This window comes from Peromyscus leucopus, chromosome 1 (assembly GCF_004664715.2).
Source record: "Peromyscus leucopus breed LL Stock chromosome 1, UCI_PerLeu_2.1, whole genome shotgun sequence".
Taxonomy (NCBI): Eukaryota; Metazoa; Chordata; class Mammalia; order Rodentia; family Cricetidae; genus Peromyscus; species Peromyscus leucopus.
In genome coordinates, this window is record NC_051063.1 from 57504268 (window position 1) to 57524219 (window position 19952).

Here is a 19952-nt window from a genome sequence, read left to right on the forward strand (position 1 = left end):
ATCAGTGAAACCTTTTCTTCTATTTTTGGGATGCTCGGGGTTAAATCCAGGGCCTCTCATGAATGCTAATGAAGAGCTCTTCTAATGAGCTACTACAGTCCCAGATTTCTTTCTTCCCATTAAATGTTTCATTTTGCCCTCTTCATTAGCTTATTTGGAAAGTCAACGAGAAATGATTGGAAGAGCTAAGCATGTTCAACATTGAGAAAGCATCTCATAATGGCTAACCTTTGAATTTTTAAATCTGGAATTCTTATATCCAGAGAATAAAATTCTATTACAATTTAACACCTTAGAGGGTCAACAACTCTAAGGCTGAGAAATTACCTAACACCTGCCCCCAGGCTCTGTCTTACAGCCTTAATCTCTCTTTGTAACAGAAGCTCATAACTTAGAGTCTTTGATAGAATTTTAAATTTTTGCAGTTTTGTGGATGTCTTCATTTTTCTCATGGAAAGATGCATAATTCAATTCAATCAGATTTTAACCAGGTCTGTTATGGAAATGATTAACTTTCTCCTGTTCCTTTTTTGTTGTTGTTGAGGATCTCACTGTGTAGCCTTGCCTGACATGGAACATACTATGTACTATGTAGACCAGGCTGGCTTCAAATTTACAGAACTCTGCGTTCTTTTCTGCCTCCCTAGTGCTGGGGTTAAAGGCATGAGCCACCATGCCCAGCTCTCCTATTCTTTAAACAAGACATGACATCATTCATTTTTTAAGAGGTAGGTCAGACATGTTATCTGTTTCAGAGATGAGGAAATCCAGACTTACATCAGCTTGTTATCCTAAGTTTAAAGAGAAGAATTTTGTGGTTTCATAAATCACTAGTTATCCATTAAACCAGATGACACCAAGTTTTTGATACCTTCTAAAGAGTTTCTGGCTGCCAAATTTGCCTTACACTAGAGAAGATTTTATAAAGGTTGACTGAAGACCAAAGAAACTAAAATAAGTGAGGTTTCTGTCCCTTTTTTTTTTTTTTTTTTTTTTTGGTTTATCTCTTGAGACAAGGTTTCTGTGTGTAGCTTTGGCTGCCCTGGAACTTGCTCTGTAGACCAGGCTGGCCTTGAACTCATGGAGATCTGGCTGCCTCTGCTGTGCTTGGATTAAAGGTGTGCACCACCACTTCCTGGCAATATTTCTTTTTTTTTTTAATCTAAATTTTTAAGTGTATGGGTATTTTGCCTGCATACATGTCTGTATACCATGTGTGTGCTTAGTACCCAGGGAGGCTAGAAAAGGGTATTAGATTCATTGAGAGTTACAGACAGTTATGAGCCTCCATATGGTTGCTGAGAATTGAATTCAGGGCCTCTGGAAGAGCAGCCGGTGCTCTTAATTGCTGAGCTATCTCTCCGTACCCTCCTTAATATTTCTTACTATGTTTTAATTTATTTTTACAAGTATGTTTGTGCACCTCATGCCTCAGTGCATGTGTGGATTGCAGAGGATAGCGTGCAGGAGTCTGTTTTCTCTTTTGAACCAGGTTGGGCTCAAGATTGAACACAGGTCCTCAGGCTTGGCTCCCAGTTGCTAGCAAAGTATAATGGAACTTTCATCTAAATTACAAATGCTGCTATTACATGACACACCTTTTTAAAAAGCAATTTCAAGAACCATAAAAATATATATGGAGTTTGATAAACTTAACTCTACTTTAGTTAGTCCCAAAACTTTCAATGGAATAAAAAGCTGTATGCATTAAGATATTAATTCCAGAGTCATTAATGTTAATTAGCATGTATTGAGAACCATATGCTCAGAATAACCACTGCGCCGCATGCATTATGTGTTATGTATTTCACCTATTCCCAAAACGACTTTATGAGGTACGTGTCTTTAAAAGATCAAACAACTTGCTCAAGGACACAGTATGAAGTGTTCTACTGTTGATGCTAACAGAAGAGGTGGGACAAGTATGAACATAGCTAAATGCCTGTTAATAGAACATGGCTAATTTATGGTACTATCTTCTTTCTTAGTGCTAGGGATTAAATATTGAGCATGATGTTCTATTATTGAACTAGGCCATGTGATACATCTGGATAAACAGTTTAGCCATTAAAAATAATGACTAGATGACTATGCCATAACATGAAAAATGCATATAACATTAAATAAAAAAGCAATAGGATATATTGTAAATGTTATTGTTGTTCAAATCTGGATGGTCTTTTAATAAAAAACCCACAACCAGTTACCAGGGTGAAAGCTGAAAGATCAGAGAAGCAGAGCAGCCAGCCACTAACTAGTTCTTACTTCTACGAAATCCTCAGTCTAAAGAGAGTGTGTTCCTGTTTCTTCACACCTTATATACCTTCCTCTGCCCAGATATCACTTCCTGGGATTAAAGGTGTGTGTGTGTGTGTGTGTGTGTGTGTGTGTGTGTGTGTGTGTGTGTGTGTGTGTGTGTGTGTGTGTGTGTGTGTGTGTGTGTGTGTGTGTGTGTGTGTGTGTGTTTCCCAGTACTGGGATTAAAGGTGTGTGCCACCACTGCCTGGCTCTGTTTCCAGTGTGGTCTTGAACTCACAGAGATCCACATGGATCTCTGCCTCCCGAGTGATAGAATTAAGGGTGTGTGGTACCACTGCCTGATTTCTATGTCTAATCTGGTGGCTGGCTCTGTCCTCTGATCCTCAGACAAGTTTATTAGGGTGGACAGTATATCACCACATGTTATGAATACAACTGTATCAAAATACATATGGGGAGTCTAAAAAATATAGTAAAGGCTCACACCTTTAATCCCAGTACTTGGGAGGCAGGGGCAGGTGGATCTCAGTGAGTTTGAGGCCAGCCTGGTCTACAAAGTGAGTTCCAGGACAGCCAGGACTGTTACACAGAGAAACCCTGTCTCAAAAAAAAGAAATACAGTAAGATGCTAACATTTATCATTGTGTACATTTTAAAATTATTTTTGTTAATGTCTGTATATGTTTATAAGTATGAGCCCATATCACAGCCCACATCCTGGACACCTTCCAGGAGTTGACTTTATCTTTTTCACCATAGATCCTGGAGATTGAATGCAGGTCTGAATTCGAGACTGTGGCAATCAAGTTTACCCACTGGGCAATTTTGCTAGTCCCAAGAAGCTTTATTGTTGTTTTTCCCTTTTCTCTATTTTCACCTTTTTCTTCAGTTTTGTGCTGAGACAGAGTCCTGCTATGTAGTCTAGGCTAGCCCTGAACACACAATCCTACCTCAGCCTCCTGACTGGGATTACAGGTGTGAGCCACCATACCTAGCATCCTTTTCTTAATTTTCTAAAATGAGCAATATTACTTTTTAATAAAAGGATTTAAAGCTGGGTCTGGTGGTACATACCTTTAATCCCAACACTTGGAAGGCAGAGGCTGGTGGATCTCTATGAGTTCAAGGCCAACCTGGCCTACTTAGGAAGTCTCAGCTAGCTAGGGCTACATAGTGAATGAAACCTGTGATGGTAGCAAAAATTGTAATCCAGTTGCTATTTTGTTTTCCTTCAAGAGACTCAACAAACTCGTGGTTTGCTGGGCCTGACTCCTGTACTTTAGCATACCATAATAATGCTTGCAAAGAATGCACCAGTAAATAAAGTGGTGGCAGTACTACTGCATTTCTAGAAAGAGGCTAATTAAGACAACACAGGTACACTCTTTAGGGGACTGTGGTTTGATGTCATTATTTATACTGACATTTATACTGACATATTTATACTGATTATTTAACATCTGGCTATTGTTCTATGTTATAAAACAACCCTAGACATACTTTAGAGAAGGAAAATCAGCAAGATAAAACCTATCTTTCAGAAATGTTGCATCAAATCTTCATTCACTACTTTAAAATTCAGAGGGATCAGTGATCATGACTGTATGTTCACAGAGCTCACCCACCCAAGAAGCTCATCAACCATGATGTAGTCACTCACTGAGGTCTTGGACCAAAAAAAAAAAAAAAGGACCTGGACTACTTACTACCATGGGCCCACACAAAAGGAGTATGGAGCAAGAATGGGATGGGTACAAATTCAATTATCTTTTTAAGCTTACATCTGCCTCTATCCAACCTCAACAGTCAGATTAACCAAATGTGACTTTTATGATACAATTGAGCAGAGAGGCAAGGTTATTGCATGCAGATGAGTAAGGAGGCAGGGTTATTTTATATACAGGTGAACAAGGAGGCAGGTTTAACCAAGCTCAGGAATAGTCTTCAGGGGAGCAGTCTTCAGGCTGAAAGTATGGTGGGGGAGAGCTATGGTGGACATTTTCTACACGCACTATCAATATTTGCACTTAGACTAGAAAGGAAGGCTTGCCATTTCTTTATCTTTACCTCACCCTGGGGAAAAGCTTTGACATTTTCCCATGGGTCTGAGGATGTGTCATGTCAACAACACACATTCACTCAGGGCCTCCTCTGCCTCCTGTAGCACTTTACACTTAAATAATTTTTTGTGTTTTTAAACACTGAGCACTCACTCTTACTGGTAGATTGTGAAGGCCAGAGGTCAAAGTCTGGTGTCTTCTTCAGTCCCTCCACTGAACTTGGAGCTCACCACCAATTGGCTGGACGAGCTGGCTAGCAGGTCCTGGGATCCCCCGTCTCAGCCTCCCGAGCCATCTCAACAGCCTGCCTGCCTGTAGCCCTGACAGTGCTCACCTGAATGTGAATTCCTTTGCTTTTATCCTGGTTAGGGTTTGCTGAGATTTTCACATTTTAAGTTTTAGGAAATTTTGTCTATGCTCTTAAAGTATTTTTCCTGTTTGGTTCTAATTTTCTTCTCCTTCTGAGACTTCTATTATATATATTTAGACTGGTTGATATTTTCCTGCAGATCCTTAAGACTATTTATTTTTTTCTTCAAAAATTTCAAACCTCTGTTCTCTATGTGAGATAATATTGCTTTAGGGAAAGGGAAATGGTGTCTTACTGTGTTGGTCAGGCTGGCCTCCAACTCTTAGATTCAAATACTCTTCCTACCTCAACCTTCTGGGTAGCTGGGTTTACAGGTGCATTACACTGTGCCCTGTTTGGGATATTTTTTTTTACTGGTCATTAATGATTTCAGTGATTCATTTTTCTTGTCTACATTGCTGATAAATCTACCCAGTGAATTGTGTAGTAGTATCCAACTTTTCAGTTACAGAATTTCCATGTGATTTTTCTTTGTTTTTTTCCCTGTGAATGATACTTAGTTATCACTAAATTTTTATTACATTTATTTATTTATTTATTTGCATATGCATCCATGTGTATGTTTGGTGTGAGAGCAAGTGTATGGGTATGTGTGTACTATAGTGTGCATGGAGATCAGAGGAAACTTGAAGGAGTCAGGTCTCTTCCTACTATGTGAGTTCTGAGGATCTAAGACAAGTTGTCAGGCTTAGCAGTGAGCACCTTTATCTACTGAGCCATCTTGTCAGCTTTCACATTATAATCAAAGCTCTGGGGAATTCTTAAAGACACACACACACACCAAAACTAAAGAAGTTTTAGCCTTGTGTTCTATGTTGCTCTTCTGTCCTTTGTCTCAGTGAACCTTTATGAGCTGGCAGTCTTCAGTCATGCCAGGAACCCACAAGTAGCTCAAACCAGCAGCTGCCGCTCATTTGAGAGAGACAATTAGGAAGCTGTTTTTAGCTCCATTTTAGAATCTTTTCTCAGGTTTTAGGTGGAAACTTGCCCCACATTGGGTGCCACTTGTAGCTAGAGTTTTCCTGCCTTGCCCACAGTCAGGACAAATCTTTGTCACCCGCCAGTCCCACAGCCGCTCAGACCCAACCAAGTAAACACAGAGACTTACATTGCTTACAAATTGTATGGGTGTGGCAGGCTTTTTGCTAACTGTTCTTATATCTTAAATTAACCCATTTCTACAAATCTATACCTTGCCACGTAGCTCGTGGCTTACCGGCATCTTTACATGCTGCTTGTCCTGGCCGTGGCTAGCAGTGTCTCCTTCTGCCTTCCTGTTCTTTCTTTTCTCCTCTCTGTTAGTCCCGCCTATACTTCCTGCCTAGCCACTGGCCAATCAGTATTTTATTTATTGACCAATCAGAGCAACACATTTGCCATACAGAACATCCCATAGCACCTTCCTGCCCTTAGTTTCACTTGGGAAGGCAACACCTCAAGTATTGCATCATGCACAGTAGTCAGGATGTAGCTTCATGGCACTTTTTGTTTATTTTTCATACAACTTTTCAAGCTGACTTAGGCAGAATTCTCTGAGCAGAAAGACTACATGCTTCCCACTGAATGTTCCCTCCGATTCATGCACTAGTTTGACTTAGGTTTTCTGGGAAGATTTCTGCTGAGGAACTGTCACAAAAATTATGATAGCTTTCTGACCACTCCCAGCTGCGATATCCTTGACTGCTGTGATGTTGAGCTCCTTCAGTGGGGCCTTGAGGTCCAAATCTGTCTGTGGTTTGATTGTCATCTGGAAATACCCAACTCAAACTTGTCTATTTTCTCACTTGGTAGGGCTCATGGTCTTGGCGCTTGGAACCGAACATGACCTCATGAGTGCTGGCGTAGGAAAAGGCCCATTTGATTTTCTATAACGTTCATTTCTCTGCTGACGTTCCCTATCAGTTTATTCCTCACTTTGAGCATTTGAACATGTTTATGCTTCCTTCTGCTGATGTAATGTGACGAAGGAACCAAAAGAAAAAGTGGGAAATCATGACTTGGTATCTTAATCAGTCTTTTTGGTGGAAGTTTCTCCACTGCCAGAATAAACCAGGATCACCATGCAGTGGTGGTGCATATCTTTAATCCCAGCACTCCGAAGGCAGGGTAGCTGGATCTCTGGGTTTGAGGCCAGCCTGGTCTACAGAGCGAGTTCCAGTTCCAAGGCTGCATAGAGAAACCCTGTCTGGAGAAAACAAAAAGAATGGTGCCAGAAACTGCCATCCTTTGCTCTTGCTCCTGAGTCCATGCATTAGTTTCAGCTAACATTTCACTGGAACTATCTTCTTATAAATGAACACATTCATAATGTAAGCTTCAAAGTCACCCCTCAATTTCGCATCTGCTGTACATGACTATCTTCTGAGCCAAGAACTGCCATCTTGGAGAGTTCACTTGTGCCCCCTGCAAAAGGATTATCTATCACAGATGGGCTTGTTGACTGTTTACACCTCCTTGTAGAGGGGCCAAGAGGGTCACTAGCCCCTCACCTGAGTACTCAGCTGCTCTCTCCCACTCACTGTACACAACTTGGCTTTAATTGCAGGAGGCCTTAGGGAGGGGCTAGAGTACTTAGACTAGGGAAGACTGGAGTGGAGGAACCTCCATTTATGTGGCTATAGGGAAGCCTTCATTCCTATTGGATAAAGGCTTTCCAGGAACACCCACACGCCTGTAACTCCTCATCTGTGCTCTGTAAGGAAACCCAAAAAGTTCATTGGTTCCCCAGAATGAACTTTGGTAGAAACATGCTTCTGTTTGTTGTTGGGACCTTAGGAGAAAGGGTAAATGCTATGTATGTCTGTACCCCTGGGAAGGACTTTTAGTAACACTTGGGGCATAGTTGGCAGGATAAGACAAAACTGAGGATGAGTTTGGAAAGAACAGTGGTGTTGTCTCTGATATGGAGAATGAGATAAATACCTGAAGTGAATTGTGTGTGTGTGTGTGTGTGTGTGTGTGTGTGTGTGTGTGTGTGTGTGTACTGGGGGTTGAAGAAATTAATTTTTTTATTTTTTGGTGTTTTGAAACAGGGTTTCTCTGTGTAGCCATGGCTATCCTGGAACTCACTCTGTAGACCAGGCTGGCCTAGAATTCAGAGATTAAACTGCCATCACCTACAAGTGCTGGGATTAAAGGCATGCGCCAACCCGCAGAGAAAATTTCAACATGGTTTGTCCCTATAAAGCTTGTGGCAGGGGCATGGACAGTGCAGAGATTAGTGAGACGTGTAACTAGGATAAGGCCACCAAAGAAAGGATTTGGGGTGAGAGGAATCCCAGGATGGCAGTCTTCTTACAGGTGGGATAGGTTGGAGTGCTTGCTTGCTTGATATTTGGGTCCTCCATGGGATCATGGAGATGGTTTGAGAACTGCCAAAGGTCTAGAGCAAGCATTAGATGCCCTGGGAGTAGCACATCGGGAGCAGAGGCAGCTTGGCCACTGATAGAGGTACTAGACCTATCTGAGGCTGAGGGGGCATCGTGGAGGAAGATTGCAGAGATAAGGAGGGACTGCAGCAAGAAAGGGATTGAGTGGTAGCTGCAATGGTGGCCTTAGATTTATTGAGTAAATTGGTTCAAAGAAATGAACATGTTGGTCTGCATTTTTTTTAAGGCAAGAAGGCCCAGATTAGACTAGTAACACAAAGCCCCTCCTGGGACCCTAGAACCTAGACCATGCCATGGCAAGGAGTCAGATAGTGATAAGGAAGTGAGTGAGTTAGAAGTGACCACAGACTCCCCTTGGGTCTGACCTTTCACACAGAATTAATACAGAAAAAGAGGAGGTCTGTGATTCAGCATGCTAATGGATTCTTAACAATGGGCTGGTGCAGACTGTGATAATCAGAGGATATTCAGCCCCAGAGCTGTTGAAGCTGGAGAAGACTTTCAGACAAGCAGTGGAGGAGCTTCTCTCCTGACTTGTGAGGCTGTAGGACCTGGGGGCAGATCAGATCAGTTCAAGTTCTGCAGAGCAGAAAAGCTGAGCAACATAACTACCCATCCCTCCTTGTGACAAAGGTTTCACAATCTAAGGCAATATAAGGGGAATCAGTCCCTGGCAATGGCTCATCCCTGCTTATCTCCAGCTGAGGTCCCTATGAATATTAGGGACTGGAAAACAATAGACAGAGGGCAGACCCCACTAAGGAAACTGGGGATGAGGGAATGATGCTCAGTTCTAAGGCTCAGCCAGACTGTGTTTATGGAATTAAACTGATTCAGCAAGGATCATGTGACTGGTGTCCAGCATTGGTAGCAATGCTGAGCCCTTGGTAGGTATGAAGCAGGAGAGGCTTTGGCTGAACTGTACCATTTTTTACAATTATTTATTTTTCTTAGATAGGGTCCCACTCTCTAGTCCCGAATGACTGGTATTCACCAAGTATGCCAGAATGGCCTCAAACTTAAGAAATCCTCTGACCTCACCCTCTTAAGTGCTAGGATTACATCAGTGGTTCTCAACCTTATTAATGCTGTGACCTTTCAATATAGTTCCTCATGTTGTGATGACCCTAAGCCATAAAATTATTTTGTTGCTACTTCATAATTATAATTTTGCTACTGTTATGACTCCAAATGTAAATATCTGATATGCAACCTGAAGTTGTTGTGACCCACAGGTTGAGAACCACTGAATTACAGGCATATGCCACCACATCTGGCTTGTACAATTTTATATCAGGCAATGTATAGTCATAGTCTATATCCTATTACCTTCCTCTGATACTAATTTTATTTATTGTTTATATTATTTATTATTTTATTGATGTTGATTTTTATTTTATCAGACCAGTTACCTTCACCTTATTAAGTCTTGCTTTTATACATTTTAAGTGGTAGGTTCAAGGAAAACCAAGACATTTTTCAAATTCCTCTGACTTAATGTCATTCAGTCTCCAAATTTTGTACCTTCATTGCTGGAGAGGTTCCAATAAATGGTCTTGGTGGGTGTTTACACTGTCACACAATTAAAAATTTCCATCAACTTTAATCATTAGAGGGCTGTAGGAAGAGGTAGTTTGATATTGAAAATGTCTCATTTTCTCCCTTTGTAGTACCTGCCAAAATGTCAATTCTTTTTAAAATGATTGTGCTGGTTGGTTTAGTGGTACCTGACATCAGGGCTTGTTAATAGTAAACATTGTTTTTGCACTTATTTTGTGTGTGATGCACATGCGGAGGTCAGAAGATAAGTTACCAGAGTGTATTCTCTCCATCTACCCATGGGTTCCAGGGGTGGAGCTTGAGTCACCAGGCTTGGCCACAAGACCCTTTTCCTGCTGAGCCACCTCTTTGACCCCAATAAATGTTTAAAATCAATCAACCTCTCCTCTCCCTCTCTTCTTCCCTCTCTTCCTCCCTGCATTTCCTTTTCTCTGCATGGGGTATGAATTTAACCAAAGGCCTCATACATGGTAAGCAAGTGTTCTACTGAGCTCTTGTTGCCAGAAGAGGTTTTTGTTGTTTGTTTGTTTATTGTATTTTTGGTTGTGAGCCTAGCCTTTGATGGCTGACCCATATCTCTAGCCCAAAGTTTCTTAATTTTTAATGGTAGTTTACCTGTTTTAAAAGTCCATATGCAGCTGGGTGGTGGTGGCTTTGATCACAGCACTCCAGAGAAGGAGCCAGGCAGATCTCTGAGTTCAAGGCCAGCCTGGTCTACAGAGAGAGTTCCAAGATAGCCAGGGCCACACAAAGAAACCCTGTCTTTAAAAAAACAAAACAAGAGGGGGGGGGAGAAAGTCCGTATGAAGCTGGCGAGGTGACTCAATGAGAACCTGAGGTCAAATCTCCAGCACCCATGTAAAAAGTCATTCTTCATAACCATTGGGGCTTGCTGGCTGCTGAGCTAGCTCCAGATTCAGAGTAAGAACCTGCTGCATTAGAGTAAGTTGGAAAGTAACAGAGCAGGACACCTGACACCCTAATCTGGCTTATGGGCACACTAATAAAAAATTTTAAAGTTCATATAAAGAAGTTGAAGGTGTTGTCCAGTGTCCATTTGCATAGCATCTGTGAGATCCTGAGTTCCAACCCCAACACTTTAAAAAAAGAAGTGGGGGAGGGAAGAAGGTCCAGAATCAAAGGGAGTTTTCTTATCTTTGAAGGTGTAAGTACCAGATCATCTTTTCACACTAAGTTTTGCTGATGAGAAGTCCAACTTCCCTCTCTGTCTCCTCTTCTGTCTGTCATATTCCTGTGTCAGTTGCCAGAGTTGGATGAGGCGGCGGAGGTAGTGCATGCAGTGGCATACAGAGGTCCGAGGATGCCATGAAGTTGGCTCTCTCCTTCCACCTTTAAGTAGTGCTGGGGCTCAAACTCAGGTCACCTGGCTTACACAGCAAGTGCCTTATCCTCTGAGCCATCCTCCTGGACCTAGCTTGTGTTTCTTTTGACTCATTGATTCCCTTAGCTTCTAGGGTTCTTTATCTTTTAGAGTTTCATTGGGATATGTTTATGTGGCTTTTATAGTCATTTTACTATATTATTATTGTATTTTTTGTATGTGTATATTGTAACTGTCCTCCAAGTCAACCAACTCCCTTGGAGATTTCAGCTGTGCCCCTTGCAAAAGGTTTGTCCCAGCTGGGCTTGTTGACTATTTACACCCCCCAACAGAGGGGCAGAGAGGGCTCTCCTGAGTATTCAGCTGCTCCTGCCACCTGTTGTAAGGAACTCTACTTGAATTGCACTCAGCCTAGGGAGGGGCTCCCTAGAGGAGCCTATAGGAGTATGTAGCTTAGGGAAGACTAGGGGAAAAGGGGCTCCATCTATGTGGATGCAAGAAAACTATCATCCCTGCTGGGTAAAGGCTTTCGCCTGTTGGTGGGGGAGCACTCACACCCTCCACTTATGCTCTGTAAGGAAGCCCAATAAACTTGTTGGGTCCCCAGAGTGAACTTGAGAGGAATCATGTCTCTGTTTGTTGTTGGGACCTTATGAGAAGGGATAGATGTTGCATACTTTGCCCCTGGAAAGGAATTTTAGCTACCGCGTCTATTGTGTGATGTTGGGGAATATTATTTTAAGGTGTGTTACTTTTGTTTATGTTGCATTTGTTTAACTCTGTGAAGCTGTGTTATGGTGGCTGTCTAAAACACCTGATGGTCTGATAAAGAACTGAATGGCAGGAGAAAGGATAGGTAAATAGAAGGAGAAATCTGGGAGAAAAAAGGGAAGAATGAGCGAGAGGAGTAGGACTCCAGGGGCCAGCCACCCAGCCACCCAGCAAGCCATGGAGTAAGAGTAAGATTTACAGAAGTAAGAGAACAGAAAAAGCCCAGAAGCAAAAGATAGATGGGATAAGCAAAGTTAAGGAAAGTTGGCTAGAAATTAAGCCAAGCTAAGGCCAGGCATTCATAAGTAATAATAAGCCTCTGTGTGTGATTTATTTGGGAGCTGGGTGGTGGGCCCCCAAAAAGAGCAAAGAGAGTCAAATAAAAATAACAACAGTGTGGGAATGTGGGAGCATATGTGCTACAGTATGCATGAGGTCAGAGGACAACTTTCTGGAGTCAGTATCTCCTTCCAGTGTGGAATCCAGGATATAACTCATGTGGTCAGGCTTGCAAGACAAGCATCTTTAGCTTGTGGAGCCACCGGCCAGCCCTGTTTTATTTCTTAGAAAACTAGACTTCTTTGTACCTGACTTGCTTATTCAAATAGTTCTTATATTGGTCTTTGTTTTATTATAATTCTATCAGTATTTTTCTTGGATCTATCTTAATGTCCTTTATCTTTTTTTCTCTTAATTGATGTTATAATATACCATTTTGATGCTTATAATTTACCTGTTTTTCTTATATTCTCAATAATTATCTAATCATAAGTATTATCTAATTACAGTATTTACATCACTTAAAAAAACAAACAACAAAAATCCCTGACTCCAACAGTAACCATTCTACTTGCCCTCAATCCCTGTGCCTTGGCAACATTAATCTGTTTTTCTTTTTTCTCTATTGATTTGCCTATTTTGAACATTATGGAATTGTATGATACATAGCCTTTTATGTCTGATACTTTGCCTAAGCTTGGTTTTTCAGGATTTCCCCATGTTACAGTGTGTCTTTGCTAGGATTTCTATTGCTTTGACAAAACATCATGACCAAAAAGCAAGCTGGGGAGGAAAGGGTTAATTTGGCTTGCACTTTCATGTCACTGTTCATCAAAAAAAGAAGTTAGGACAGGATCTCAAACAGGGCAGGAACCTGGAGGCAAGAGCTGATTCAGAGGCCATGGAGGTGTGGTGCTTATTGTTTTGCTCCCTGTGGCTTACTCAGCCTGCTTTTTTATAGAACCCAGGGCCACCAGCCCAGAGATGGCACCACCCACAGTGGGCTGCCCCCCCCCATCAATCACTAATTAAGAAAATGCCTTAGATGCAAGATTGTAAAACATCCGTAGCGAACTTCTGCCCTCCGAGGTTCTCTCATTGTGCTGTAAGCCTGTATTCAAGACCTCCTCCCTCCTTTAATAAACGACATTCGGCATTTTAAAAAAAAAGAAAGAAAGAAAATGCCTTACAGCTAGATCTTATGGAGGCCTTTTCTCAATTAAGGTTCTCTCCTTTCAGATAACTATAGTTTGTGTGTCAAGCTGATGTAAGACTAACCAGGACACAGTGTAATTTTATTTCTTTTTACAGTTGAAGTGATATATTACATTGTGTTAAGCCAGCATTCATCATTTGGTAAATATTTGAGTTGTTTCCATTTTGGGCTATTGTGAATAATATTGCTAAAAACATATCCTAACTTGTTTTTGGTTTATTCTCATCCAGTTGAACCACTTATAAGGTTTTTTAAAAAGATGTATTTTTATTTCTTTATTTACTCATTTTTTTGTGTGAGTGTTTTGTCTGCATGTATGTATGTATATCTCATAAGTGCTTGATGCCTGTGGAGGTCAGAAGAGAATATTTAGATCCCCTGGAACTGGAGTTACAGATAGTTGTGAATCACCATGTGGGTGCTGGGAATCAAACCTTGGTCCTCTGCAAGAGCAGTAAGTGCTCTTAACCACTTATATATCTCTCCAGACCCCCATTTATAAGGTTTTGATTTCAAACATCATATCTTTAAATTCTAAGCTTTCTTATAAGGTTTCTCCTATTACTTTTGGTTTATTTATTACAGTGAGTTCTTGTTTCATGGCTTCTTTTTCTTTGTTGAAGGTATAGATACTTATTTTAAAATGTCTCATTACTAACTCCTCAGGTACAAGTGTTGTTGTTTGCTATGTTGTAGTTTTGATGGTATCAAGCTTCGTTGCTTGGTAATTTAGAATTAATCGTCTATGATCTTTTTAGCTTGAATACATCCCATGTTGGCAACTGGTAGGCCAAAAGTTCTCAAGGTTGCTGAGCCCTAGCCTTGCACGTTGTATGTCTTAGATTGTAATGACAAATTATAGACATGGGTAATGACATGCAAAGCTCCTGATGGTAATAAATTGTATAGTTCTGAGTCCTGTGACTGTTTACATCACATGGTTAAGGCCTTTGTCACACATCAGTGATGTGGCTATCAGCTTTCCTTTGCTCTAGCCATCTCTCAAGTGAGTAGGCAGTGTTTATTCATGCCTGGTACAGGTGTGGAGGTCAGAGGACACCTTGTAGGAGTCAGTTTTCTTTCCATCACGTGGGACCTGGGAATTGAACTCAGGTTGTCAGGCTTAGTAGCAAGTAGCCCTCTTGCTTTTTGCTTTCCATTTCTGGTCTATTACATTTTCCTTTTCCTTTTTTTCCCCACCATGACTGTGTCTTTATTAAATTTAAAAATATATGTTCTATAATATATGTTTGAACAGGAACATGAGATTTCAACATAGGCTCAATTTACCTTGAAATAATATTCTTTGGATTCTTTCACCTTTTTCTATTTAATTCATAACTTGTTTGCTTGCTCATTTCTTTTTTGGTATGCAGGATGAGATGGTTGGAGTAGACATTTTTAAAGTACACAACTTATTTTTATTTATTTTTTAAACACAATTTCTTTTAAATGTATAAGATTATTCTAAAGAATTCAGAGATACTTAACAACGCTTTTTCTTCTACATTGACATTTCCCTCATCTCTATACTATCTTACTAATTTAAAGAGACACAGAATTCAGGAACAGTTGATCCTTATTTCACAGAAAAGTAATTGAATCAGAAAGGGAGGTTTCTATAAGTCAGACAATTAGTCAATGGTAAACTGAAGACTGACGCACAGTATCCGGGTTCAATAGCAAGGTCACTGAGCTTCAGTGTAGCATAACCTTGTTGTCATTTTATCCAGGGCTTTGTAATTGTATTAGATTTTAAGAACACAATGACAAGAAAAATGTTACCCATGAAGATGGGTGTCTAGATTTTTATCTTGGGAAAACCTATACTTTTTTTTAATAGTTAAAGCACTGTTAGATATGAATATGAATACTTGTACTATTATTTCAAGGTGTTTTTATTGCTATTATGCTTTTAAAGTTGAATTAACTTGTTACAGTGGCTTAATTCTTTACTGTTCCTGCACTAAGCAGTAGGGGTATTTTATAAAATGGGAGGGATTTTTGTTTCTGGGTTTTTGTTTTTTGTTTTTTTTTTTTTGTAATTCAAGTTCAGGAAATAGAGAAGAAAGATGGTACTATGTTGGTGTTCTCTTTGTTGTGGATAATCCATGGCTCACAGATGCTTTGTGGAAAGCTAGCTCTGAGTCAACACATAAAAAACATCAAGTAGTTAATTCTTAAAATTGGTGAGAATTTGAGTTTGTTAAGTACTGCAATCTTTTAAAAAGCACATGCCTGAAACAGTCATTCTCAAATTTTTCAGTTTTCAGCTCTAAATTAGTTCCTTTAATGGACTTGTATTTATAAAGTAATGAACTGATTTGTTGAAAAAATGCAGGACTATCAGCCAGAATGTCTGTCACTGGACATGACTTTGTGGAAACTGAAATTTCAGATTGGTTTAACAAATCTAAAAAATTAAAAATATGAGATTAGGTATCTTTCCTCTAGAAAGTAATTCTAAATATTGAAAATATTTGCTGATATGTGACCAGTTCCCAACTTTACATTTTGCAGGTAATCTTTCATCAGGGGAAGGCCTTCTTGGCTCATCAGTTTAATAAATATACCACAGATTCTGTTGCTTACCCAAACTGCTATTCTGATTTGTTGACATTTCTTCTCATATAGAAATACAACCTGTGCTGCCCCGATTCTCTGCACAGCTGACTTGGGCTTCAGAGGAGGGTGACCATTCTCAAGATACATCAGGCAGAACATCATTCCAGATGATTTTTAAGGCAAGTTTTGTTGTGGTTCTATACACTCTGATAATTTTTTTTACACAATTACAATTACAGGAAAGAAAGCCTGGTTCCATCATAGTTTGAAGGTAAAGTAAAATAAAGATGATGTGCAGACATTAGATGACCTAAGAGCTTCCAAAATGCTGATGTCTGTGTCCTACTGAGAGGCTGATAGTTAATTGACCTTGGGAGCTGCATTAGTCTGAGCTTCCATACAAAATACCATAGACTAGGTGGCTTAAGCAACAAAGATCTATTTTCTCACAGTTCCGGAGGCTGAAAGTCCAAGACCAAGATGCCATCTGGGTCAGGTATGATGTTTGCATCTGTAATCCCTGTACACTGGAGACTAAGGCACCAGGATCAACTGAGCTCTGGAGACAGGGTGATGGGAGGGGGTGGGGTACCTTCAGGATTGCTTTCTGGTGAGGCCTCTTCCTGGCTTGCAGACTGGTATCTTGTCACTCAGTCCTTACATGGCCTTTCCTTAGTGTGTGTAAAAGAGAGATCGCTAACTCTTTAAGGTGCTATGTCTGAAAAGAGTCACCTTGGCAATTAGGGCCTTGAAAGGTGGAGGCAGGAAGAAATCAGTTCAAAGGCATCCTCAGCAGCATAGGAAATTCTAGGCTGGCTTGATCTATATAAGAACTGGTTTCAAAAACCAACAAAAATCAAAGTCTTACAGGAAGCACTGGGAAGCATCTCTTCATGATTGAATAACTGCACATTCCTTCTGGAAGGAACAGGCACAACATTGGCATACCCTGACTGTGCCTTATCTTCTTTAGGGGAATGAAAAGTAAACAATCTGGAGCAATTAATGGTTAGTCAGCTCTGAAACTGCTGATGTCAAGAAGCAATAAAAAGGTGATTCCAGTGAACCAAGGAAAGCAATGCTAAGAAATGAGAGCATGTGATTCAGTCAATTTGAACAAATAAGAACTCACATGACTAACATTTACCAATATTTAAACCTCTGACACCTCTATGGATAGGGTAAGGATTATCACCCCACTTTACAGATGTAAAAAATTGAGATTTGGAGAATTGGGATGACTTTCCTAGTGTCATATGAAAGTGGAAGAATTGGAACTTAAACTATCTGATTCATGTAGGTCAATGCTAGTTCAGTATTTATTCGTTTTGAAGCCCATGTCTGTTCAAATTAGTCACACTGAGTTAGATCTTATTGGTACACATTCTCTGGATGTGTTATTTGATCTTAAGGAACTTGGAATATAAAGGAAGTCCCACATGTCAACAAACATTACCAAACATTGTGATATATGCCATAATGAGGTAAGCACTGAGTGCTGTCCTAACACAGAGGAAGGACACCTAACCCAATCAGACGGGGTTCAGGTCTAGAGGTCTTAATGATATTGAAAAGTAGATTTGAATTTAGATCAGATAAACTCTACACATAAGAGGTTATAACACGGGGTTGGAGAGATGACTCAGAGGTTAAGAGCACTGGCTGTTCTTCCAGAGGTCCTGAGTTCAATTCCCAGCAACCACAGATAAACTCTACACATAGGAGGTTATAACACGGGGTTGGAGAGATGACTCAGAAGTTAAGAGCAGTGACTGCTCTTCCAGAGGTACTGAGTTCAATTCCCAGCAACCACATGGTGGCTCACAACCATCTATAATAAGATCTAGTGCCCTCTTCTGGCATGCAGGTATACATGGAGGCAGAACACTGTATACATAATAAATAAATATTTTTTAAAAAGAGGTTATAACACTTGAAAGAATTAGATAATAAAGTTTCTCTTTTTTCCTATTACAAAACCGTTTCCCTAAGAAAATATAAGTATGATTAAATCAAATATTTAGAGTACATATATAATATTTAGATTATATGTAATTTGCCTTATCAAGGAGGCCACTGGTAATACATTGGTGTGTATCTTTTCCAGTTAGAGTGAGGCATTTCGGTTTAAAGCATTGGTTCTCAACCTGTGGGTCATGATCCCTTCTCGTCAAATGGCCCTTTCACAGGGGTTGCATACCAGATATTTACAATTCATAACAGTAGCAAAATTATAGTTATAATGTAGCAACAAAATACTTTTATAGTTTGTGGTCACTATAACATGAGGAAATATATTAAAGGGTGGCACTAATAGGAAGTTTTAGAACTGGTTTAAAGTTTATAGAATAAGTTCTAAGATATAACTATGGAAATAGCTAAAAGTGAGTGGAAATCAAGGCCATGGTCATTGAAGAGGTCAGGGAATTAAGAAAGAATTGTTGTCTAGTGTGATCATCTTGACAGGCAAATAAAACCTTTTTGCTATGCTGGGGATAGAACACAGGGCCTCAAGCATGTTGGATGAGCAGTCTGTCACTACACTTGTAACTCTTGGCCATGTACTTATATGTGAAAGTTGGATTTTGAAGTACAAAGGGGATCTGTGAGCTTATTGACCAGGAAAAAGATGGTGCTGGAGATGAGAGGTAAAAGAATAGTGTAGCTTCAAAGGAGTAAGGATTTCCTTAAAGCATCATTTCCATTGCATCTCTGTCTCTACTATCATATAGCTATTTAAAAGGTATTTAAATAAAGAGAGTGATAAGAGAGTGCCTAAGATTTCAATGTAGAATTTTAGGTGGTGTGTGTGTGTAGGGTCGAGTAGCAAGATTTACAGCAAACACTAGTTGAGACATCCATGAAAAGACTATACTAAATTAACTATTTAACTTGGTCATATGAGGAAAATTAATCTCTGGGAAATGTCTTATGTAAAAGAGATAGTGACTTTGGTGTTTATATGACTCCCTGCATGAGTCTGGGTAATGTGGGAGGCCTGCTCCCACCTTTTAAAGGGTTCCTGTGAGGAGGAGAGAGGGATAAGAAACTTTTAGATAGAAAGATAGCAGAGAGGAGACAGACAGAAACACAGGATAGCTTCAGGAGGGCCTGGATCAAAATCCACCGGCCCCTTCTGTCTCTTCAAAAGGGCTTTTTATAACAATGCCAAGGGGTGGGGCAAAAGACCTCCTCCTTGCTAGATCAAAGCATACTGCACAGCCAAGTATAGACCCTTCCAAACACCTGTAATGTGGGGATTTATCAAGGCAACTCCATGTAGTTTAAAAAGGAGGTTTATTTGGGGGTAACTTACAGCTAGTAAAGGGGTTGGTTATAGGATCTGGGAGAGGTGAGGTGCAGTTCAACAGGGTTCTCTGGAGAACTCTGACTCAGTCTGCCCTCCAGCATCCTGGATTTCAAGGAACCAAGAGGCCCGGCACGACTGGATCTTGGAGCTTAAGGGCTCCCAACTCAGCCCTGCCCCCAGGGGAAAGTCATAGGTAGGCGTGGCAGTTACTGGAAGCCTCACTAGGGGTAGTACTTCCATGTCAAAGCTGGAACAGCTACCTACTACACACCTGGTAACAACTCCCATGGTCAAATCATCCCCTTATGCACTCCTGCTGTGTTAAAGCAAGCTCAGATTCTTGGATCCTGAGTAAGTTCTCACTAGGAAACCTCTGTGGGTCTCTACAGCTCCCCTTTCTTAATATAATAAAGATCCCCTCAGACCTCTCAGATAGACTGTGCCTGCTTTAGGTCATTCTTCCCTAGTCAACCTTACCCATCCTTGAGATACACTTTCCATCAAGTGTACTCTGTCTTAGGTTGGAAGCTAACAAGAAGAACGTTGCCTGTGCCTGACTACCAGCCTCTGGCAGTACAGTGCTTAACTTGGCTCTGACTGAGGTCCCTACTAAGAGCTTGCAAGAAGTTGGAACAACCACAGCAATTCCTATGGCTGCCACACCTCCCATTAAAGGAGTAGAAGATGACCAAGATGGAATGTCCTTTTTGGATGGGTCTAAGATGTCTATAACAGCCTTAGATGTGCCAAGCCCTTTTTTAATTCAATAAACTCTTGATGAAAATGCATCAAATAAATCAATAAACTCCTGATGCAACTGCATCAAACTTA

At 40.5% G+C, this 19952-nt stretch overlaps 1 protein-coding gene across 1 annotated transcript in view; it reads left to right on the forward strand.

Moving 5' to 3' along the window:
* The window catches only part of C1H11orf80 (chromosome 1 C11orf80 homolog), a 90918-nt gene that overhangs the window by 13599 nt on the left and 57367 nt on the right, over positions 1–19952 (forward strand). The window contains 1 exon segment of the mRNA XM_028892785.2: positions 15881–15990. Coding sequence (XP_028748618.1) covers positions 15881–15990 — 110 coding nt within the window.